The sequence below is a fragment of the Fundulus heteroclitus genome, chromosome 11 (genome assembly GCF_011125445.2).
Source record: "Fundulus heteroclitus isolate FHET01 chromosome 11, MU-UCD_Fhet_4.1, whole genome shotgun sequence".
In the NCBI taxonomy this organism is placed as follows: domain Eukaryota; kingdom Metazoa; phylum Chordata; class Actinopteri; order Cyprinodontiformes; family Fundulidae; genus Fundulus; species Fundulus heteroclitus.
In genome coordinates, this window is record NC_046371.1 from 4,224,164 (window position 1) to 4,250,014 (window position 25,851).

Genomic DNA, 25,851 nt, shown 5'->3' on the forward strand with positions numbered 1-25,851 from the left:
GAATGTAATGAAGTAATATTAACCTACATGATAGGCTAGAATGCATTAAGGAAAGAAAACTGTTATTCTATTGAACTTTTTCATCGATATACGTCAATCAATCGATTTATATTGTTATTGAATTATTGTCCAGCCCTAACTTAAGGTGGAATAAAAGACCACAATGTCAGATAAATAAATTAGTATTACGGAACAAAAAATAAAATAACAAAAATAGATATATATGCAAACAAAACACAAATGTATGCATTTAAAACCTGCTAAAGCCCTTGTTATCCTGATAGCTCCACGCCACAACACAACCTAAAGGGAACTGCCCAGTCGGGCTGATATTTGTGCACAAGCAGACCAGTGATGGATGTGCAACGGGAAACTGACCTGACAAAGATGGCGAAGGGAGCAGAGAAAGGTCACTGGAGTGTCCCTACCTTACAGTGAGTCCTGACACATTTTTAACCAGCGCCATGATATGATGATGATATCATGATAGCTCAAGCTGATAAAACAGCTTCCTGTCAGGAGAGCAGCTGGTCTCGTTCTCGCCTACTTTGTGTTAACTGTGTTTTAGTACTTTAAGTAATTCCACTAATAAAAAAGGTGGAAACCTCCAAAAAGTCATTCTACTCCAACTTTAATCCCACAGTAATTTTTTTAATGTCAAGATGAAAAACATCTGAATAACAAAAATCAATGAAGAGCTGATTAAAATGTTCTATATCTATCTATCTATCTATCTATCTATCTATCTATCTATCTATCTATCTATCTATCTATCTATCTATCCATCCATCCACCGAAATTAACACTCGGCAGATGCAAAACGAGAGTAAATTTTCAGTTTGGCGAGTAAATTTCAGAGGGCTAGCTGCCACATGGTGAGTAAATGTACCAAAATCATATTTTTCAGTCATCATCTGGGTGGATGCTTCTTTATGTTCTTCTGCTTTCAGCTCGTATGACAACAAACGTACACAAACAATCGCACATGTGATGCAGGAACGACAGCAGCTACGTCCTGTCCGTTTGCTAACGGCCAATTTATAACTCAGGCTAATTACGTAGCGGGATTATATGGAGATATTTAGCAGGAGTCAGTCAGAATTATGATTTTGGCCGGTAAAAAATATGCCTGGCCGGTTTATTCTTACATCTATCGGCCAACTTGGCCGATGAATCAGGAAGTTAATTTCGGAAACTGATGGTACAAAACGACTGCTTCCGCTAAGTCCGTTAATCTCTGATAACGGACACCTCGAAGTGCATTATCCCGCTTATATCACGGTCACATATGAAAGAAATAAACATTAAATCAATTATTAATACTTTACTGTTTTTTTTTAACCTTTAAAACGTTTTGAATGAGAAGCGGTTGAGAGAACCATTTAATATCAAGGTAACCAGCGTTAACTGTCTTGCAGGTACCAGCTAACGTTGGAACCAACGCAATAATTTAGAACAATCAGGCTGCCAGGCTAAGCGTCATTTTTGTTTTTTGTTTTTAAAAAAGTTCCCAATCGGTGAGAACGCCTTCTGGTCAATGTAAGCATTAGCTGGTTCAAACGCAAATACTGAGACGTATGAGGGATTGCTGCAAAGCCATCAGCAATGCAGACGACTGTCCACTGTGGCTCTACGCTCTTTCAGGAGGAGTGAATGCTGCTTGGAGAGACTTGATGCAACCTGCTGGGTTTCCTTAGAGAGGAAACTTTCTCACCAACCTGGAGGATCTGATGGAGTCTGACTTTAAAAAGAGCCTTGAGATGACGTGTTGTTAATTGGCACTATATAAATACAAATGAATTGAAACTGAACTGAAGTATGTAACATTTGTTATAATTGTGTCATTTTTTCTCATGTATCTGAAGGAAGAAAAAAAACAATATCGGCTTCAAGAATCGGCCTTCAAAGTAAAAAAAATGAAATAATCAGCAGCACATATCGAGGCTCGGCTAGGATGATGTCAAAAATAATTGGTATCGGCATTGGCCTTAAAAAACCTGTATTCAATTCAATTAAATTCAATTTTATTTATATGTTCCTATATAAGGAAACCAGTTGATTGCATCAAAGTCTCTCCAAGCAGCATTCACTCCTCCTGAAAGAGCGTAGAGCCACAGTGGACAGTCGTCTGCATTGTTGATGGCTTTGCAGCAATCCCTCATACTGAGCATGCATGAAGCGACAGTGGAGAGGAAAACTCCCCTTTAACAGGGAGGAGAACCTCCAGCAGAACCAGAACCAGGCTCAGTGTGAACGCTCATCTGCCTCGACCGACTGGGGCTTAGAGAAGACAGAGCATGTAAGACGAGATACAGCCAAACACGTCTTTGTGTGGGCGGGGCCTAATTTATCAGGATGCACCTGTGTCGTTACTTCCACCACCTCAGGTAAATTAACAGCAGGTGTTAAGATGGCTGCCCTTTCATCTGAAGGCCTCGGACAGCAATCCTCCTGAACACTGGATGTCCAGAGATCCAGCAGACATGTAAGGTTGCCTGGTTGAAAACCACCAACATGCCCTCTCTCTTTACGGTGCTGCAGCACATTCCTCACAGCGCTGAACAACCAGAACCCGAGCCAAGTGGGATGGAGGCGGATTTCCAAATATTCCAATCATGTCTTCAAGAAGCAGTGAAGAAAAAAAAACATACACAACCCACTGAGGAGGAAAGGAGATGCTGGATCAGAAGATATCTCTGCTGGGGTGTTTTTTCTGTGGCTTGTTTACACTGGTGGGTTATCTGGCCACAAGTGAAACAAAACCGTTCTCTTTCACAAGCCACATCCTCAACCAGCTGTCAGATGGCGTCTTTACTGGGCCATGTGCTAAAGAAATATTATTTTTAGCGACACAAATGACAAGGCACTGAAGTGGTGGTGTTAACGAGCAGTAATGGTGTGAAAAAGACAAGGAGTTTGATTTACCTGGGCGTAGTCCCTCTCTAAAGCCGCCCTCTTCTGACTGAAGGTCCTGCAGAAAAGAAAGAGAAAATACAGTGACGATCCAGCACAGTTTAGCATGATATTACATATCACAGAAAGTATTAGTGCCTACATTTTATATATATATATATATATATATATATATATATATATATATATATATATATATATATATATATATATATATATATATATATATATATATATATATATATATATATATATATCTTAAAGAAAACTGCACTTTTTACACTTGAGGTTTAACAAAACATTTTTAATAGTACATAAGTTATCTAATTGATATAAAGTTAAAAATGTGCTCCACATTTGTGGATATTACAGCAGGAAGAAAAAAACAACAATGTAGCTCTACTGTAAAGGTGCGGAAAGCCTGAGTTCTTTTAAATCAAGATTAAAAACACATCTGTTTAAAATTGCCTTTGACTGTTCTAGTTAAACAGTTTTACTGTTTTTAATGTTCTATTTTGTTACTACATTCTATCCCTACTTGCTTTTATTCTATTTTCTATCTACATTTTATTATTTTGCTATATCTTAATCATGTAAAGCACTTTGTATTGTCTTGTACTGAATTGTGCTATATAAATAAATTTGCCTTGCCTTGCCTTGCCTTGCGGTATAAAATTGATCTACATAAGGATTGAACAGACTATTCTTGATTATTTAGGTAAAAATTAATAACCAAAGAGTTTGAGTTTGTTTGACAGGCAGTCTTGTGATAATTAAACCCCAAATCTGTGCATTGCATCAAATTATTATTCAGCAGTGCAGCGATTTAATCATTGGGCTTCCATGGGGAGAACAGCAGCGATGCTGAAAATATATTGACAAAATATTGTATAAGGAAACATTTTTTAAACTTTAATACGCGGTGCTTTATTTACTCTTTTACTTTTTTAAGCCTGTTCTCAGCTCATTGCGTAAAAATCGACTAGCAGCAAACTTTTTGTTATATTTTCATCGTTTACAACAATGTTTCACAGCTTGTATTTAGTTGCACTTTGAATTCAGGTCAACTCCCAGATGAAATGCTTGACATAAAAGTACGTTTTTTTTTAATTATTTAATTTCGTTTTTTGTGAAATGAAATGAAAAGGAGGGGGAAATAACCCTCAATTGGATTTGGCAAAATAAAATAAGAGATTTTATTCTTAAGCCATATTGCCCAGCCCTATTTTTTACCGTATGGTTATTTTTGTATTGTATCATATTAATAGGCATGTTACTATATCCACTGCTGTCACCATTTATCCACAGCTATCCTGTCTATTCTGATATGTCCTGTCAGATTGCTCATTTTTCTGGTGGAAAACTTGGATTAAACTCAAGCAAACTGCAGCTGCTTTCACCAGATGAGAATGTCAATCTGGTTTCTCTGATATTACAAGCAGATCAGACAATGTGCACTGCAAAAACGGAACTATAAATAAGTAAAGTATTTTTTAAAATGAATGCATTTGTCCTTGATTTGAGCAGGTAAATAAGGTGATTTGCCAGTGGAATAAGATGTTTGCACTTAAAATAGGAACAAATCATCCCCATCATCTTATTTAAAGTGCAGAATGTCTAAATATCTTATTTTAGGGGTCAAAATACTCATTCCATTTGGCAGATAATATTATTTACCTGCTCAAATCAAGGATAAATACACTAACTTTAAGAACATTTTACTTATTTTTAGATCCGTTTTTACAGTGTGCTGCGAAATCAAAGACGCAGAAGCTATTTTAACTGCAGCTTTTAACCCTTTTCTGGTTGGTTTATAACTCTAACGTAAACAGGATGATGACAACTGAAGTGAGGCTTATGAAAGCATCTAAGAAAAGCAGCAAGGTCAGCGCCCTGGGAAAAAAAAAAAAAAAAGAAACACCAAAATCATCATTAAGTCATTAAACATGTCGAGACTTGGCCGCCATGCTCCACCCTGACTCTAAACAATCTGGCGTACTTCCTGGGCGCTTCCGCCTCTTCCTCTCCGCTGCATTTCCAACGCTCCCTCTCTCTTTTCCACCCCCCCCCCCTTCATCGCTTCCTGCCATTTTCCCATGCAGGGCTTCAGTTGTTTCCAGTTTGCTGAATCATTTCTCGTCCCTCAGCACCAGCCGACCCCATTCCTCTCGTGTGTCTGCGGCGCTGAACGCAGTTTCTGATAAAAGCGAAGCTACAGAGCCTCCCGCGGCGAACAATTCGGAGCAGGGAGAACATCTGGCAGCTCTCTGTGACCCAAACCTCCAGCTGTTCAGAGGGCCGGAGCTGCAGCGCCAGCCACAGACAGGAAGCAGGGAGCCAGAGATTGTCAGTTCGACCCGACACTAAAGGCTGAAAACATAACCACAGGTTTGGCTCGTGAACACAGAGCTGAGGCTGCCTGCGTGGGTTCACAGGTCCTCAAATCATAAAAGCCTATTTTCCCCTTTCAGTTTTACGTTTCGGACAAAGACAGCAGCTCTTTGCTAAGGTTTTCCACACATTTTTTTTTTGAAAAGTCCACATTAAAGGCTTGAGATAAAATCCTATCATATAGTTTAAAAGTTTGGGACCTTTAAGTACCAAGTGTGGGCCGACCCTAACCCACATATGGTTTGCAAAACAACAAGACAACAGCGTCAAGATTTTTATTTAAAGGTGCATAGACTTGTTATTTGACTTTTATTTATACGTCAGTAGCTCACTCTGGTTGCACACATGGTTTTTATGAAAGCTTTTTACATCCTGCTGGTGTATTAGTTGTTATTTTGGTGTTTTATGCTTTGTTTTTGCTCAGTTTCTTAGTAAATAAAGCCTTTTGTGTTTATTTACGATTTTAATGGAAGTACATACAGCAGGTGTTAAAACAAGGAAGCGGCTAACGGCTATTAGCATCTCCCAGCAAAACAATAAAGAAAGGTCCAAGATCCAGTGGAGAAAAAAAGCACAAAAATATATGATTCTAAGAAGGAAAAGCCTGGAAAGTTTCTGTGAATCCAGTCTGAACGTTGGTGTTCACTGAAGTGGATACTAAACCTGCTGAGGCTCAGATGTGACGCAGAGTTGACTGACGTGAGTAAATCTTCTGATATGAGGCTCTTAAAGTTGCTGTAGATTGTTTTATTTAATTAATAACGGTTGGTCTTCAATCACGCCAAGCTGCTGCTTTACTTTGAGGCATTGCAGAGGGTCAGGCTCAGTCTGGCATTATTTTATTTTGATTTATTAATTAAGCAAACCGGCATTATGATAGTTCTGCGATACTGCCACTAGATGGCGTCACATCTGTTTATATCTATTAATCGTGCCCGGTGTGGGGCTACTTATCCACAAATAGCTGGGGACAAAACGTGACCTGATCCGATTACGACGTTCTTCCTCAGTACGAAAACTCCAACAAACCTCCGTATATAAACTTTCTTTTAAGTGAACAATTAAATGTAACAAACACTGACCATGAATAAAATAAATAAGGGGGAAGTTTTTGGTTTTAAAAGGTTTCAACGAACGCGAAAAGTTCTGTTAGGATTTGACCTGAACCACCACTGCGGACAGCGTGGCCGTCATTCTGACACCCAGACACCAAATAACTATTCAGTCAACATTTTACAGGACATGCATGTTTTTGGACTAAAAGGAGGGGAAACCTTTGCAAGGACTAGGAGAACTACCAACTTCCACAGCAAAAAAAAAAAAAAAAAAACAGAGCAGCATTTGGACCAGCAACCTTTCTGTTTCCTAGACATTTCTGTGAGGCACTGTGGCTATGCCGTATTTCCACAGAGCAGCCTAGTATCTGCTACCAGGAGTATTTAATAAATAAATAACAAATAATAATAATAATAATAATAACAAATAATAATAATAATAATAATAATAATAATAATAATAATAATAAATGAACCTCCTCAGACTCAAGAGACAAAAACGTCTCAACAAACTTCTTTTTTGATAACTCATAACATGTTAACTGGGTTTCTTATTCTCTTACTGGGTTTGTGGCGAGAGCTGAAGCACACAGCGGACCACAGAACCAACTGATACACAGGATCGTGATTTAATAGTCAAAGTTAGCAGATTTTATGAGCTGTTTATTTCGGAACAAGGGAAACACAAAAAGGGAAGAATGCTCACCGACCAGCCATGTACCAGAATACTTCTTGGTTCGGACCGTTAACTCCCTGAAGTCTTTGCACACTTTAACTGGACCTGCAGGCGTCGGCCAAAACTGAGACCAGGCCACATCTTAGCAGTAGGGATGCACCGATGTGAAAAGTTGGGCCAATATCAATTGGATATTTACTGATATTATATGCATTTCCCTACCCTTCCAACAGTGAAAAAACAACTACGCCACCCTCCCTCCATCTCCAGAGACATAAACAGCAACAAGATGGAAATAAACATGGATAGATATCGGCCCAGTTTTCTAAATATGTTAAAAATGGCATTAACAGTAACTGATACCGATGCTAATGCCTATTTATGGTAGTTTGTTTGGGGACGAGGTAAAGGACACCTGTAACACACCTTTGCTCGTATTCTATGTTTCACTCATCATGTCTCATGCAAAGTATGTTCAGTGCCAACATTCAGGTAAGAGTTCACATAATTAACTTCGCATTTAATGTTGAATGGAGGGAAGAAATTAAATGTTTAAGCACATTAAAAGGTTTGCTGAGGTCTTTACTGTGGAAGATCAATTACTCCTTAGTCTCAATCGACTAACGGGTAATTAATAAGTGGTAATTTACTTAAAAACCTTAGTTTCCTTCTTTTGTAACAGGTTCTTTCCATAACACAATTTTTTTTTTAACAATATGGTGAATTTTAAAAGAGCCACGTCATTATATTTTGAGTTTATTGTGCCACCTGTATTAAATAATCATTCAACAAACAAAACCAGTGGTTGTCTCAAATATTACTAAACTTGGACATAGTTATAAAAATATAACAAAACAGGAACCTATTAGGTTACTCAATAGAAACAAATAAATTCAACAGAATAAAATATTTGAAACACTAATAATCCTCACGAAAGCCCTCACCTTCAACTGAGATTTTGGCGTCATGTCTTTTTCTACCATGTTACCATTTTTTTAACGTAATGTCCTCCGCTTTTCTGTCATCGAATCATCGCCTTGTGAGCACATCAGTGAATTTTGGTCGAGAGGTTGACTCTGCTCTGCCATGCAGCCTGGCTGAATGGGAGCTGTTTCGCAGACAATTTAAGGAACTTGTTGAGTATTTATATGTAAAAACAGAACCACATAAGGAGCATTTTGCATCCTTGTTGTCATTAAACAGTGAAAATATAATCCCACCCTGGACTTCGTTCGGACTGCTTTATTGTGTGTTCGGACATGCCGCTTTAGCATGACCAGCAGCAACTTGTGCTGGATGGCGGCCATACTACAACACTGAAAGAATGTCCGTCTAAGTGGACCTTATCAGTTAATCGGATGAAACAAACTTTAATCTAATTAAACTTTAATTGTAAGTCGATTATTTCTCTGCATCCCTATTCACAACTAATGGATCGGTTCTCCACTGTTGCGCTAGAAAGCACATTAGGACGAGTTTTGAGATTTATTTGCAACGATGACAAAGAAATGGGGAACTTACCTCAGATCTTCCAGCAGATCACATTCTGCCTGGTGTTTAATCTGTAACTGGTTCATCTGCTCGGCTTGGGTGTGTTTCAGCTCCTGGGTGAGCCGTACCTGACGAGGAAACGAGACCAGTTACGGAATGAAGCATCATGGGAGGGCTCCCCAATACGAACAGGTCCGGGAAAAAGCTTCAAAAACCCCTGAAACAGTGAACTCACTCCCTTATCACCGTGTTTCTGGCATAAATTATGCTAAATTCCTGAACCAAAATATTTTATTTATATATTGCAGCTGCGTCGGGTTAAAATAAGTGAAAGGAAAGCCATAAAGCTAATCCGCAATTATTCACACCGCTGACAGATTTACATTGAAAATGATATTCATTCAACCAAGAAGTTATTTTTGTGGTAAGAAAATGAGACCTTCATCATAATTTTCGATCTAAAAAGATTTTGATTTTAAAAAAAAGTTGCATATACTTTATTTAAATTTTATTGAAAACGTTCCTGTCAAATTACTTATACCCTAATGATCAAGGGAAGCATCTTTATTAACACGACAGCGATCAAACGCTTTTTGTGTGTTTCCTGTTGATATTTTCATAACGAAACTTTGAGGATGGGCTCGAAGACTTTGAGATTGGAGGGCTTCTGTGCCATCACCCTAATTTGTAGCCCCCTCCACAGAGAGTCTGGCCCATTTTAACTGTGTGGAGCCGGACCGCAGGAAACACGTTGGTCAAATCAAATCTTTACTTTAAGCCTACATCTGTCAGGGGTGTGAATATCTTTTGGGTTTAACTGTGCTGTGATGCTATTCTAAGAGCAAACAGAAGAATGAAATGTGAACACTGCAAAAACGGAACTAGAAAAGAGGGAAATTTTCTTGAAATTAGTGTATTTGTCCTTGATTTGAGCAGGAAAATAATCTTATCTGACAATGGAATGAGTCATTTTACCCCTAGAGTAAGATAATTAAATATAATACAATTGAAATAAGATGATGGAGATGAACTGTTACTATTTTAAGTACAAAAATCATATTCCATTGGCAGATAATCCTATTTACCTGCTCAATTCAAGGGCAAATACACTCATTTCAAGAAGATTTTACTTAGTTTTTTAGTTCAGTTTTTGCAGTTAAAGTAAATCTGTTGGCTCTTTTTGGCATTAAGAAAGCTATTCTTAGTGCTACACTGCCAGTCAGGACAAGTTAGTTTAAAAATAAATAAATGTAATTAATTCACAGGGAAAGCATAAAACAGTTTAAAATAATTGACACTTTTGTTGGCATAAATATATCGAGCAACCCTTTTAAAAACCCTGTGATGTCATTTCCTGATAGTTGCTCCTCGTCTCGACACAAATCCTTGCAACTCACCAAAAAATTAAAAGAATTAAAAATAAATGTTCTGGCTGCGTATTTTAAACCCTGGAGAGAAATAAGTTTCCTGGTTTTTAAATCCACAGTAAAATAAAAACGCAAATAAAAGTGCGGCGCACGATAGCCTTCATTACGTTTAGAGAGACACTGACCTGCAGAGATATTCACACGCAGAACAACATCCGTCTGGTCTATAAGCTGACATCATGTACAAAATTGTCTAGCTATTTTTGTTAAGTGTGGCTTTAGTTCACTTATTTTTTAATCCTTTTTAATTCCTCTTATCATTTATGAACTTGATTTTAACACTAATCGAGAAATCAGACTTCATGTTTGTTAAATGTTTTTATCTCTAACTGTGAACTGGATCGTCATAAAGGCCTTTATTCCGCTACAGAACTGATTATTATAGCCGACTTCCGTCTTCCCTCCTAACATCTTTTGATGTTTATCTTTTATGCACGCTATAATGCGAAAATAAAACAACCTGTAACCTTTGTTCATTGCCTGTTGTCTTGTTGTGTGTACGCTTAGCCCGATTGTCCAAAAAGAAATTTCTCCACAGTGACAATAAAGAACCTCTGAATCAGCTTCCTGCCCATTTTAGAGCCTATTTGTTTGTTTTTAAAGCCCCTAATGGCCGCCTGGCTCCACCTTATTTGTCTCAATTACTAAACTTTCATGTGTTTGGGAGGTCTTTGAGGTCTTCAAATCAGTTTTTATTAGACGTACCAAAGACCAGGTCCAACCTGATCGGTGGCAGAACCTCCTCCGCACAGCCAAGTCTTTTTTTTAAATAAAACCGTAAAACTCATTTATTGAGGCTGGCTTACAATGTTTATTATTTCTGTATCTTTTCCTTTATTGTGCAATAAAACGATAAAAACTTTAATGTTTAAAGTCCAATAAATTCAACATGTTTCCAAACTCATTGACTAATAATTTTTACATAATTACGATTTAATTTCTGACCAGAAAGCTTGCATTGTGCTGTCTTTTTACCCCACAATCACAATCAACAACGCTTCAACAACAGAGCCTCCTGCACAATTCATGTTCTCAACCATAAACCTCAACATTATATGACCCTCTGTGCAGCTCAGCAAAACCACCACTTATGTTCCCTCACCATTTATTTTACAAAGTAGCATAAATACAGTGAAGATAAATACTAAAATAAATGCATTCCCCATTAATCAATCAAGCTTTATTAACAGATGTTACACAGACAATATATTCATGTTAATATACCGTATTTCTCTTGCTATAAGTTGCACTTTTTTTTCATAGTTTGGCCGATTCTGCGACTTATATTCAGGTGCGACTTATATATATCAAATTTAAATGTTAATTCATCTTGACCAGCATGAATTAAGGAGTAAACATTACTATACAGGATATATATCATTGAGTTATGATGGAGGAAAAACACTTTAGTGCAGCAGGAGTTGTTTACTCAGTCCTGCCGCTGTCCAAACAAAGCAGAAGAGCTGAGCTGAACGTATTAAAACATTAAATTATAGACAACAAAGACTGACAACATGTATATGTGTAGTTTCTCTGTTTCAGTCTGTATTCACGCAGCAGAGCGTTGTGTGGTGCAGCTAGAAGGAAACAGACCACGACAGAACCCTATTAGCTTCATTAGCCATGAAGCTAATAGCAGCTAGCGCTAGCTTACAGCTCTGTTGTCTGGGTGGGTTACAACTTCTCTGATGTGTATAGTCCGGTGCGACTTATAAATGTTTTTTTTTCCTCTTTATGACGCATTTTTTGACTGATGCGATTTACATTCCGAAGCAACTTGTAGTCCGAACAATAGGGTAATCTATAAAATATTTTAAACACTGTTTATACCACTGAGCTATATTATACACTGGAGTGCTAATAGCCGCTGTTAGAACGAGTCGCTGTGAAGCCACCAGCCGCCATATTGGTACTCCCTATTTTCCTCCAGTAACTAGGGAATATGTGCGCTACAGCATCGAATAACGAGGATTTTCTCACGTTCAGGGGGGGCTTAAAACTTTTAAAATATCAAATGCCATATACTTTTATGTTATGTTCTAAAACTATCAAGTACTGAGAAAGTCATGTGCTGAAATATTTTGCATTTTATTCATTTAAATATACATATATAACATTTATAAATATATAAATAACAATATACAAAAACATATATTTACATATATGTATACATATATATATATTTACATATATGTATACATATATATATATATTTACATATATGTATACATATATATATTTACATATATGTATACATATATATATTTACATATATGTATACATATATATATATATATATATATATATATATATATATATATATATATATATATATATATATATATATATATATATATATATATATATATATATACATATATACATGTACAAATATTTATATATACATATATGTATATTTAATATGAATAACATGTAAAATATTTCAGCACCTAATTTCCTAGTAGTTGATAGTGTTAGTACATCCACTGACTGTAGAATTACCTATGAAACGTTTTCACACAGCCAGAAAACTGCTTGTTGTTGCAACCAAATCCTGTGGGATTCTGTGAGAGTAGGGAGTAGCAAGATGGCGGCCAGTGACTTCAGTTTTTCGGCAAAATCAGCACTCCAGTGTATAATATAGCTCAGTGGTTTATACACACAAAACTTCATTCCTGCTTGGATCTACACATCAAAACAGCCGTTTTAACAGCATTATTCCATGTATCATGTCACACACCATAGTCAGTGCATGCATGTAAACCAGCGCTACTTTATCTGAACACCACTGCATCATCTGCATACATACGCAGCAGCAGGAGAAGACCCTCACATCGTACCCCCGCAACATTGCTTCAGTTAAACAAAAACGTTTTTTTGTTGTTGTTGACGCATCGCATCAAACCCGCCGTTAATGAAGACGACCTCCAGTTAGGGCTGTGCATAAAAATCGATACAAAGATTAATATTGATGTTTTTAAAAACAATCTAATATCGATATTCTATCTTTCAATATCGATATACCTCCCAACCCCTAGGGGGCGTTATTACAGCCATTACTATTCACAGCGAGGATTTTAGAAGCTCCTTCGTCCCTAAAAATCAGACGTTTGGGACATTTTTGGTTTCTGTGATACCCCAACTGTTCAACCAAAATCCAAAATTGCAATCCGACACTTTAAATGTGTTTGTTTTTTATTTCACATTTACCACCGATACAAATCTAAGGGTTAATTAAAACCGCAAGCGGTGATGAGCGGCCCTCGCAGCAAAGCGCCGCTCTGGCCTATTGGCCACAGCTAGGATTTGCGCGGCGCTGGCCGCCCGCCACCGCAGATGCTGTCACGCATTTTGCCCGCCCGTCCACTGGGCGATTCACACGAACGTGTTCGGCAGCGCTCCCCCACGACTCACAAAAAATCTGGTGCAGATCGCTCGATGCAGCGAGGAGATACAGCCGTTGAATAATGATAATGCATTTGGCCACCGGACCGGACTAAATCGTTCGGCGGGCCAAATTCGGCCCGCGGGCCGTAGCTTTGACACCCCTGGTTTAAACATTAGTATACCAATTTAATCAAAGGTATCTTACTAGCTGTTAATCCAGCTTAATGTGAAAAGTTAACAAAACCATTTTAGTTTTTTAAAGTTACTTGCTATTTCATGTGTCTAAGGGTTTTGTTTCTTGCATTAAGACAGCTTTTATGAAAGTTTAACATCTAAATTGGTGGATACACACCCAAAAGTAATGTTAAAGTAACACTTTAGCAATTGGACTATTGCCAAAGGAACACTTTAGCAATATCGCGGGGGTAGCAGCTTTATAAAGGAGGCCCAGACGTCCCTCTCCCCAGCCACTTGGGCCAGCTCCTCAGGAGGAATCCCAAGGCGTTCCCAGGCCAGCCGAGAGACATAGTCCCTCCAGCGTGTCCTGGGTCTTCCCCTGGGTCTCCTCCCGGTGGGACGTGCCCGGAACACCTCACCAGGGAGGCGTCCAGGAAGCATCCTGACCAGATGCCCGAGCCACCTCAACTGGCTCCTCTGGGCGTGAAGAAGCAGTGGCTCTACTCTGAGTCCTCCCCGGATGACTGAGCTCCTCACCTTATCTCTAAGGGAGAGCTCACACACATTTCGGGATCTTGTATCCAGGATCTCGTTCTTTCGGTCACGACCCAAAGCTCGTGACCATAGATGAAGGTAGGAACGTAGATCGACCGGTAAATCGAGAGCTTCGCCTTTTGGCTCAGCTCTCTCTTCACCACAACGAACCGGTACAGCGCCCGCTTCACAGCAGATGCTGCACCAATCCGCCTGTCGATCTCCCGCTCCATCTTCCCCTCATTCATGAACAAGACCCCAAGATACTTGAACTCCTCCACTAGAAGCTGGCTCTTTGGACTTTCCTTTTTTAAAAAGCTTATAGTTATAGTGGCTCATGTTACCCTGAGCTACCTCTATAGTTATGCTGCTATACGTTTAGGCTACTGCAGGACATCAGGATCTATTGTTCTTCAATTTTGAATGACTGTTGTCATTTCAGCTTTTAACTTTTTGATTTTTGTTTTTTCTTCATAGTAGGTACACCTGGTCCGGCTTTCTGTTAGCTGTGGCATCATCCAGGGAAGACAGATCACCCGCTACTACCATCTAATGTAGAACTTCTGTGCTTTTTTGTCTCTCTTGTTGTGTCTCTGCTCTGTCTTCTGTAACCCCCAGTCTGTCGAGGCAGATGACCGTTCATACTGAGCCCGGTTCTGCTGGAGGTTTTTCTATCACGTTAATGGGGAGTTTTTTTCCCGCTGTTGCTTCATGCTTGTTAAGTAGGTAGGATTGCTGCAAAGCCATGTACAATGCAGACGACTCTCCCTGTGGCTCTACGCTTCTTCAAGAGAGAATGCTACTTGTCAAGACTTTGATGCAATGAACTGGTTCCCTTGTATAGGAATTTTTTTGACCAATGTGTATAATCTGACCCAATCTGTATAATCTGATTGATTTTGACTTTGTAAAGTGCCTTGAGATGATATATTTCATGAATTGGCGCTATATAAATAACATTGAATTGAATCATCTCTTTAGACCAAGTAAACTATCACATTTTATGAGACCGTTATCTCATTTTAAAGATATAATCATCTAACGTTATTACTCTTAGCAAGTTAAAGCTCCATAAAAATTTTAGACCAGCTTTTAGTTCCACTCTTTTATTATGCACATCTAGGCTACCTATAAATATAAAGTATGGCATGCCAAAAAATATTTTCAAGAAACGGCAATTTTAGTAATTACCTTGCAATTTTATATCTGAGCATTAAAAATGATAATATTTCACCAATTTTCACAGCAAGATGGAAATAACAACTATCCAACATTTTAAGATTTTGTAAAAACCTTTTTCCTCTTTTACCTACCTTTTGAAATTAATACTTGTTTCTACTTCTCCAAAATTATACTTCAAGAAAACTATTGTGCTGTCCTGTCTTGGTGTTGTCTGTCAAACCCAATCTTCTTAAGCTGAAAATTCAGTAAAGTTACAAGATATATATAACAGTTGCAGTTACAGCTCAAACGTCGTAACAACACTTCTAAATCTGAGTCTGACGCAAAATTTCAAATACAAACACGAAGCAGTTTGATTTTTGTCCGATGACGAGCGAGCGAGCGAGCGAGAGAGAGAGAACTGGTAAAGCAGCACATAGTAACAATAAGTCCAGCGCTCCATAAAGATGTTATTAATCAAGGAAATCTTTCTGATTGTTTCACAGCGGTTACCTGCAGCGGGTAAACACGCCCACGACAACACACTTAGGCTCCCCGCAGCCCATTTCTATCGGAATATGCGCCAAAACTGCCTCTTTAAAATGAACTGCACGGTGCAGTCTGCGCCTGTCTGAATTGCAATGAGAAGTATTACACATCTATGCGTGAGCATTATTAAAAAAATTCCCCCCAGGACCCGCGGTAACGACAGCGGTGTTCTTACGATGGAGTATTAGGGCCACACATGAAGAGAAAAAATAATTTTGCCATGATGAGATTAAACTGGTGTAGATCAGTTGATGCAGCGATGCATTTGGCCACCGGAGGCAGTGGCGACCCACCGTCTTAAAATCTATGTATTGACATCTTAAAAATGGTCTTATAGCTTAAAAGATCATCCTGTTTTGGTTGATTTTGTAGCCGAATAGAAGAGATGTTCTCAAAGCATTAAATAAGCCTTTTGACTTTTAAAAATGTTGTCCTTTTAAGGTAATTTTAAGTTACTTTTTATTAAATTTGTCAATATCCTATGGAAGTCTGGACATATGGCAGCGGTGTTTCAGGTGACTTCGCCACACCGCCACGCCGCACTGCTACATGGAATCCAGTTGGGCCTGCAATCTACAACACAGCTACATGTCTTCTGTCTGTGGACACAGTTTCATGTTGATTAGCTCAGAGGGGTAACATAGCGACTGTTAACAATAAAACATGACACTTCCTGTTGTCAGGGGGCGTGGCCTAAGAAATGTCATCATTTGCCCTTTGGATATTGTAGGAGACCTAGTGGTGATCAACTACTGAAAGTTTGGTGGCTTTGTGAGTTTTTGTGTATGAAATATAACAGTTTTGTTTTTCATGGCGAGTAGGTGAACTTTGACCCCTGCTCACGCCCCTTCAGCATGCTCAAAAACTCACCATTTTGATAACTTTTAATTGGCCATGCCTTATGATCAGACTGCCCGAGTTTCAAGCCGCTCGCTCAAAATCTCTAGGAGGAGTTCAATCAAATACCAATGCTGTAAACGTCAGAAATGGGGTCAAAATCAGACCTTCAATCTAAAATGGCCGACTTCCTGTGATATTTACACTATGACATTAATTGTAAATTCTGAGCGTCTTGGTGAGCTCTACCACTGTACCAAATCTCATGTCTCTACGATGAAGTAAGTGAATAGCAAAGGGTCCTTTGAAAATTGCTAGGTGGCGCCGTTGAGGCATTAGTTCACGCCCACCAAAGTTTGTTATGGATTCCTGTTGGGGGGTGGATAAGGATGCATCCAAGTGAGTTTTAAGCAGCTCGGCCCAAAAATGTGGAATTCAGAGCCAAAAGTATGGCAGCGGCGTTTGAGGTGACTTCACCACGCCGCCACGCTCTCCTGCTCCATCGAATCCACTTGGGGCTGGAATCCACAACACATCAACATGTCTTCTGTCTCTGGACACAGTTTCATGTTGATTAGCTCAGAGGGGTAACATAGCGACAGTTTACAGCAAAACATGACACTTCCTGTTGTCAGGGGGCGTGGCCTAAGTGATGTCATCATTTGACCATTGGATATTAAAGAAGACCCGATGATGATCAATCACAGAACGTTTGGTGCCTCTGTGTGTTTCTGAATAGGAGATATAATAGTTTTATTTTTTGTGGCGAGTAGGTGAACTTTGACCCCTGCTAATGCCCCTTCAACAAGCTCAAAAACTCACCGTTTTGATAACTTTTAATTGGCCATGCCTTATGATCAGACTGACCGAGTTTCAAGCCGCTCGCTCAAAATCTCTAGGAGGAGTTCGATCAAATACCACTGCTGTACACGTCAAAAATGGGGTCAAAATCAGACATTCAATCTAAAATGGCCGACTTCCTGTGATATTTGCACTATGACATTAATTGTAAATTCTGAGCGTCTTGGTGAGCTCTACCACTGTACCAAATCACATGTCTCTACGATGAAGTAAGTGAATAGCAAAGGGTCCTTTGAAAATTGCTAGGTGGCGCCGTTGAGGCATTTTTCTTTAGATTTTTGTGACGACCTTAAAATACAAAAATTTTAAACAGTCACCATGCACCTGCAAAGTTTGGTGAGTTTTTGAGTATGATAAAGCCCCCAAAAAGGCCCCTCTTTAGGGGGGCAGAATAAAAATAATAAGAAACAACACAGAAACAATAGGCCTTCGCAGCGCTTCGCTGCTCGGGCCTAATAACTCAATAATTGCATGAGGGGGAAAAAAACTGATCATATAGCTTGTAGAGCTTTACTTTTATATCGTGTTTTTCTTCTTACCTGGGCACCATTTATGGAGCGTACCTGTATGCTCTGTGCGACAATAAAACAATCTTATCGTTAATAATCAGGAAAGGGTGAATCTCTCTGACTGGAAGTGAAACGACTGCTGCAGCAGGAATAGATCTGGTGTCATAAGGGGAAATGTTATCAACAGCTGCTGCAAACACCTCACCGAAGTTAAATATTCACAAACAAATATTTGCAGCAGCTACACGATGGAAAAAAACTAAACATAAAAAGGTATTTTGCGTAGAAATTTGCACGTATGGGGGAAAGCATTCAAAATAGAATACTCCACATATCGATCGACTTAAGTTTTCCTGAAATGGCTCTTATCAGCGGCTCAAATGCTGAAAAATCTGATTTATATTTCTATACTTTAAAAACAAATCTGTCCAATTCCCAATGGGACCTCTAAAAAAACTAAGAAAAAACAGTATCTGCAAAGAAAAGCTGGGTGAGTAAAACTCAACAATTGGGCAACTGGTATGATTTCCCCCTGCAAAGCTGCTCATTGATTATTATTAAAACTAAAAGCTAAATATGAAGATACACTGGTTATAATTTATGGCTATATGAACATTTGAGTATCTATGAAGTGTATATATATATATATATATATATATATATATATATATATATATATATATATATATATAATGTGTTTATGTATAAATAACTGTAGATTTATTGAGCATGCAGGGAAGAGCAACATCTTTAGCCAGAGGACGGGGACAGAAATGGTCGCTGCTGTTATTGAAATATGATCCTGTGTCCACATAGTTTTGCACAGAGACTGATTTCTGCAGGGATTTGTGTTTTGGAGGCTTATCTTGATGAAAACATGTCCTGAAATGCTTAAATGGGGGCGATTTGGGCTTTAAATAGCTCATACCTCCACTTACCTCTGGAATGGAAAGAAAATTATAATAAAAAAAAACTGTCCTATAATGTTTATAGAGGTGATGCGATGACCTGTCCTACAAGGATATAAATAATCCGGACAGTTATAGTTAATTATGGCGTTTTATGCGTTAACAGAGCATCTCAGCTATGCTACAACTGAGAAATAGTTTCTAAATGTGATTTATATTCAGATTTAAATGCTGGGGGGGAAAGTTGTGGGTCTTTAGCAGAACCGTTTTTTTCAGTTTCAGAGCGATCCTGAGTTTTAATAAGTTTTCCAGCGACCTAAACTACCAACAGCAGTCATTTCTGTGTGGAAGCGGACAGTTGGGGTGTTTTTTTTTTTGTTTTTTTCCTGCGTGGAAGTGGAAGCTGATCGTGTGAAGCAGGCGAGCAGCAACAAAGCGTTAAATATGCACCACTTCGTCGAAGTAACGCTAGCTTAGGAGGCTACAACGGCGGAAAAAAAAAGGGGGGAAATCTCACCTTTCTCGGTGGGGGTTGCATCCTCGTTTCTGGACATAAAAGTGACGCGAGAAGTCCAAAAGTTTAGCCAGAAAAGTTCGTGCGAACGGGGTTTTGGAGCAAGATGGAGGCGGACGGATGGAGTTTCAGCCCGGGTCGAGCGGCCAATAGCGGGTCCAGCGAGTAGTGGAGTTGGGTCCCGTTGAAAACACTGTGGCCCCGGGGAACAGAAAACGCACACTGGCGTCCGTCAAGCCAGACGCGCTGTGACGCGACACACTTCCGGTGGAGGCTACGAGAATAAAAGCCGAACGTCGCGGCATTATAAAACACTGCTTCCGTTAAAAAACCTTTCAAAATAAAGTACAGTTTCTATGGATGTTTAGATCTTGGAGAGGCACCTACGGGAGAAATTCCAAAGAAAAAAGAAGTAAAAAACAAACAAAATAGAGCTCTGGGAGAGGTTTAATCACACACACACACACACACACACACACACACACACACACACACACACACACACACACACACACACATTTTTTTTAAATAATTTAAAAAAACAATGAATATGTATATATATGTGTATATATATGTATATACATACACATATAGATATACACATATATATATTTATCCATCCATATCTATCTATCTATCTATCTATCTATCTATCTATCTATCTATCTATCTATCTATCTATCTATCTATCTATCTATCTATCTATCTATCTATCTGTCTGTCTGTCTGTCTGTGTGTCTGTGTGTCTGTGTGTCTGTCTGTCTGTCTATCTATCTATCTATATATATATATAATTATGCTTAATTGAACTGCTAAATGTGTGATTAAACAGGTGTAGGTGTACCTAATGATGTGACCGGTGAGTGTACAACCCATCTTAAACTGGAGGTGTCCAATCTTTTGTCACATAGTCCATATATATATATATATATATATATATATATATATATATATATACACTGTAAAATCCAATAGCTGTCTTAACTTGAAAGACATGAGTTAGCTGTAGTTGGGTATCAATAATTTGTGCTTCTTAATTGGTTTTCGAAAGTAAAGGTTAATTTCATGGTGAAAAAAAGCTACTTACTTATTGTTTTAAGTGAATATAACTTTGTTTGAAGTCTTCTTAACTTGCTTAGAGCGACTAATTTGGAGCATGCGCAATAGAAGCCACGCCCACCAACGTTCAGTCTCCTGCTCAGGACCGTTAGTGGTGCCGATAGGACTGTGCCGACACATTTTCTGTAGATTTCATCGCATGTGGAACAATAAGGTAAGATTTCAAGCAAGTTAGGTTAATATTTGTGTGTGAATTTGTGTTTCTATCTGTTGCCTCGACATAAGCTATCATATGTTAAACATTAACAAGCTAACAGGCCGAGCACATGTTCGGGCATGTACCACCATCCCGGGATTCACCTGAAAATTAATTTTAACGGTGAAAACGCTCACATTTTAAATGTAGCTACAGTAATTTTTAGTTTTCACGGAGTTGACACAGTGGATGTATTTTGGTCGAATGTTGGGTGTTAACAACACAAAAAGTCCCGAGTTGCAAAGTAATATATCAATGAAATTTGCTACATCAGTTGTGTAGAGGAAACACTAAACGAGGCCATTTTTAAGCTAGACACAGTTTTCAGCCACATTACTCGGCAGTGTTGTGGCTAAAGGCGTTCTTTGAACGATAGTTCCTGAACGTAGGCTACTGTATAACTGTCTGAGAAACGTTACTGTGAACACGTTTATTCTGGTGTTTGTGAACGGCCCCCTCTCTCAGTTTAACTTCGTTCAATAGGGTGCCAGGTTTTATATAGAACCTGCCAGACGAAGACCTGGCTAAAACACACGACAAACAGGCCTTAATATGTAGCGGAAAAAACACCCTATCTGGCAACACCAGCCACCACGTCGCACCGCCGCTAAGTCATCAAAACACAAAGCAGCACGGAGGCTTCGTGAGGATGCGAAAAATCTTACATTTCTGTGCAAACGTTGCCCGCCAGCTTTCAAAAAGAAAATAAGCACTTTAGTTACATCCTCAGCAAACCTGAAACGGTACGTTGAACTGATAGCATTTCAAGGTATGTGCAAGCAAATCAAAATTATAAATATGCAATCTAACGCATAGTTTTTTCAGTGTTAAAACTGATAAAATAATGTTTGCCTGTGGTTCTATAGGGGTAGTGGCAATAAAAAAAAAAAATAGCTCGCAGCAACATATGGAAAAAAAGAACTATGAACTAGTTAATTTTTGGAACTGTGAACTTAGTTAAAAATTTTGAAGTATGAACTAACTAGTTACTTTTAAAATGTAATAATATATTTTTTAAACTAGTTCATGCATAAAGTGAACTTTCCCAACACTGTTGGTTGGACATAGAAGAACATAAGTTACTTTACTGCTAGTTTCTGTTTAAATTGTTTGCAAAGCCAAAAACGTGGAAATTACATGACGGTTGGCAAAAAAAGGACATTTATATTTGCAGCTGAATATTAAGAAAGACCCTGTCAAACGTTTTAAATAAAAACAAGAAAAACATTGACAATTAAAATGTATATTGATGTTTCTTCTATCCCGCCTGTGTTCCCATCCGTCCAGCACGGACAGATGGACCAATGTACACCTTTTATTCAAAGTCAAATTAAACTGAAGTCGTTCCATATTTTTACAAGATAACACCTGCTATTGATGGAACACACACGTGAGTTGCATTGCCAATATTGTTGTAATTATACTTAAGTCAGGATTGTTTATACTCTTAATTTTTCGAAATGTTTTCATGACTCAATCTGAATCTTCAAATATTCATATCTATGTGGATTTATATTTATGTTGGGAAACAAGCATTCTCCTATAATGCTTGTAAAGTGTGTAAATATGTTTTTACTCTGCAAATCACATCACTTTAAGTGGAACTTTCTTTTAATTAAAACAGTATTTGTCCTTTACAGAAGTGCTTGTGGCAACTGCCTTGAGGGATCTTCACAGCTGCTTTGGCAGTTGGCCTCAGTACACGGGAGGTGAGATAAAGTAGACAATATATATACACACACACACACACACACACTTACAACTTATACCTAAAATTTCCACTTAAAATAATTTCTTGCAGATGCAGTGGACCTGTAAGCAGTGTATTTTTTCTACAGACAAAAGAGGACAGTTGTTAAAACACTATCGCCTAAAACATGGAGGCTTTACTCGGCAACAGCCTATACCATGTCTTCATAACAATTGCTTGTGCACTTTCAAATCTTTTAATGCACTCAAAGTGCATTTATCGGTTTGGCACTGTCAATCAGACATTGGACAAGCGAGTAAACCCACAGTTGTATTTCACTGCCAATTATGTGAATACACAGAGCCATGCACTGAACAAGAGTTTTTCACACACTTGCGCAGCCATTTAAAACTTAAGCAAAGAGTTCTGTGTCCATACAACGGCTGTGATTTTCACAGCAATGTATATTCAACATTTAATGCACACAAAAGTAGGGTACACAGAGCGAGCGCTACAACACATTTTAAAACCGAAATAGTATCAAACATTGAACATAAAGATCAGTTGGCTGAAGTGGAGAATGATATTTCCTCACAGGATGACTCTGATTGTGAATTTGAAGAGTCTGTAGATGACATACAGGACTTGGAAAGTCAGCTGGAACGTAACCTTGCTGCTCTGTTTTTGAAAATGCAAACAATCCTGCATATATCAGAAAGTGCTACACAAGAAGTTATTCAGCAGATCAATCAGATCCACCTACTTTCACAGCCATTACTTCAAAGTAAAGTCCAGGAGATTATCAGTCAGCATTGTGGTGATGTGGATAATTCCATTGTGAGTGACGTTATAAATGCAGTTTCACAAAGTAATGTCTTGCTGAAATTCACCTCTACAGGAGGGTCCTTATCAACAGCTTTCCCACTGCGGAGACGGGAGATTGTGGAGGCTGAACCTCCAGTGAAAACCCTGAAAGAACGCTGGCCAGCTCTTTTTACAGAGAGACAAGTACGTACTGATATTCAAATGCTTTTTTTTGTATTCTGTTATGATTAAGTGTGCATTGATTGTTTTAGGACTGGTAACCAAAGCCAGTCTACTTACTCACATTTTTTTCTTTGTCTTGTAGGTGTTTGCTGAGTTCAACAGAATAGCTACAACAAACCTGGAGAATGACTTTTTTGGTGCTGTTGACCGCTACACACCACACTTTGTCACCATCTTCAAGTCCAAGAAAGGAAGTGTTGGAGAGAAACTGGCTGAGATTGTGCAGCAAATTGATTCAAGGGTCAGTCTACAGACTTACGTTTTTGCTGTGGATTAGATCTTCAAATAACTATTTCAGTCAGGAACTGTTCTCTGCACTGTTAAGCATAAATGGTGACACCTTTTTCATGTGCACTTTTAAAAATGTGTTTGTATTGTAACTTTTGAATGTTGCATAATCCTGAACTTTATGTGTTTATCCACTTCTAGAAACCAGATGTGACAGCAGTGCGTACCCTTGTTCTCCAAGGCATCCCTGTTCTGCTTGGTGATGACCCTAGTAACTTCTACAACACCTCCTTTGTAAGTTCTCATATCTTAAAAAAGCACTTACTGTATGAACTCTGAGTTCAGAACAAAGATGGGCTGCATGCTAACTGTGACAGTTCAGTGTATGCCAGCAGTGTGAGAAAAGAGATAAAACAACAAAAACTATAAACAAACGAGGAACCAGCCATTCAACTAACTCCATTTGTAGTCCATGTCACATTGTTGAACTGCTGAGTGCAACAATGCTAAGCCCACTTGCTCTGCTGTAATTGTGGGTTCTGCACAAGAGGTAGAACATTTCTCTCCCTCAAAAAGAATAGTGGTAACAGCAATAACATCTAAATACATTTTGTATTAGGATAGAGCTTAATTTCATTCATGTTTTTTAGTGGATGTCTGTCAGCTGGGTGTGAAGTGAAAACCTAATAGGCTGGAAGGAAGTGTTGATTTGACAGATGACTTGATAACAATTGATAATGCCAATCAACATTTACCTGAGTAATGTTTGTGTTTGGTTGGATAAAGGATTCTGACAGTCAGGAGGCCTGGGCCCAGGTATCTGTTGGGTTGCTGACTATCATCAGTGAAGATGCGCCTATCTCTCCAAATCATCTCCATCTTGACCCAGTCTCTACTGCCATCATTCTTGAAGGAGGTATTGTAATGGACAGTCTCCAGAACCTACCTCAAGCACTGTGCCTCTTGTTTGGGTTGTCCTATGCACTGCACTTGGACTACCCTAAAACCATGAAAAACACATTCAACTTCATTCAACGAGTGATGCTTGGCCTGGGAGGCAACAAACTCCCCCCCAAACTTCAAACTCTTAAAAATCTCCTGTTGAGTTAGGATGGTAAAAATCAATAGTGACATTTGGAATACAGTTTTGTTTATAAAAGTGAGTCCAGCTGCTTTTAATTGTTAAGTAAATAAAGGCACTCCTTTCATATTGTTTTATATCAGCCCCCGGGTCCATCAGCAAGTTACATTTAGAGGCTGCAGGTGTATGGTCATTCATACATGCGTTAAATTGGTTGCCATAGTTATAAACTAACTGGATGTCACCTGTACTTAGGGTTAGGCAGATTGATTCTGTCAGCACTTGATTCTTTACCAAGTTTGGTCTTTAAACTTTGTTATTACAAAAGTAAAGCACTTGTTCAGGATTATCTTAAAATAAAGGTCAGGGTTGGAATTTTCTTTCCAAAAATGACAAATTTATGTCTTTTTATAAAGCCAAATAAATTGGTTGCCTATTATTACTGGAATATTATTGAAGAACACTTTTGTTACCGATGTGTCTATAGGTAGATAGGCAAACAGTCAGTCCAACAGAGTTCGTTGTTCACACCCCTTGGTGTTGCTTTCACTCTGTACTTGAAAAGAAAAAAGTTTTTATTTTTTATGTTGTATAGTTTTTATTGTATATGCAGTGAAATAGGCATGTGTGTGTTCTGGTTCTGTGAGAAGAGATATTCTGTGGTTGGCACTAATACCTTGACATTGATAATTTTAGTCTGAATGTTGTCTTCAAGTGGTACTGATCACTTATAGTAATGATTAACATTTTAATCTCCTCAAAACCAATTAGTATCTCTACCAGCTGTCTCAGGTGCAGATTCGACTGTGAGTATATTTCCCAAAATTCATACTCCTGTAAATAATCCGGTAAAAAAAACAATTACTTAGCAGTGAAGTCAAGAATTCATGGGCCAAAATTTGACTGAAATTACAGGGTGTATCTGGGCCAAGCACACGATAATAATATTTAAGATGATAAAATACATTCAGAATGAAATTACAAATGTCAAAGTAATGCATACTTCATACCAGATTCAAATGGTTTTAAGTCTTTGATTTTAACATTGTAAACTAAATGACAATGGTTGAGGTTTAAGGAATAAACCTGTTTCAACTAAA

General features: G+C 38.4%; 2 protein-coding genes across 2 annotated transcripts in view; one reads left to right on the forward strand and one right to left on the reverse strand.

Annotated features, from left to right (window-relative positions):
* Window positions 1–19,638, reverse strand: part of LOC105927596 (F-BAR and double SH3 domains protein 2) — a 63,282-nt gene extending 43,644 nt beyond the window's left edge. Inside the window, exons 1-3 of the mRNA XM_021317558.2 lie at window positions 19,394–19,638; window positions 8,557–8,654; window positions 2,926–2,971 (exon numbers count right to left, since the gene is read on the reverse strand). Coding sequence (XP_021173233.2) covers window positions 2,926–2,971; window positions 8,557–8,654; window positions 19,394–19,414 — 165 coding nt within the window. The 5' untranslated portion in view covers window positions 19,415–19,638. The remainder of the gene's footprint in view (window positions 1–2,925; window positions 2,972–8,556; window positions 8,655–19,393) is intronic.
* Window positions 19,497–25,851, forward strand: LOC118564621. Its single transcript, XM_036143502.1, has 6 exons — window positions 19,497–19,551; window positions 22,346–22,414; window positions 23,294–23,403; window positions 23,525–23,683; window positions 23,872–23,964; window positions 24,457–25,851. The coding sequence occupies exons 1-6, from the start codon at window positions 19,497–19,499 to the stop codon at window positions 24,778–24,780; spliced, it is 810 nt and encodes a 269-aa protein (XP_035999395.1). The 3' UTR covers window positions 24,781–25,851.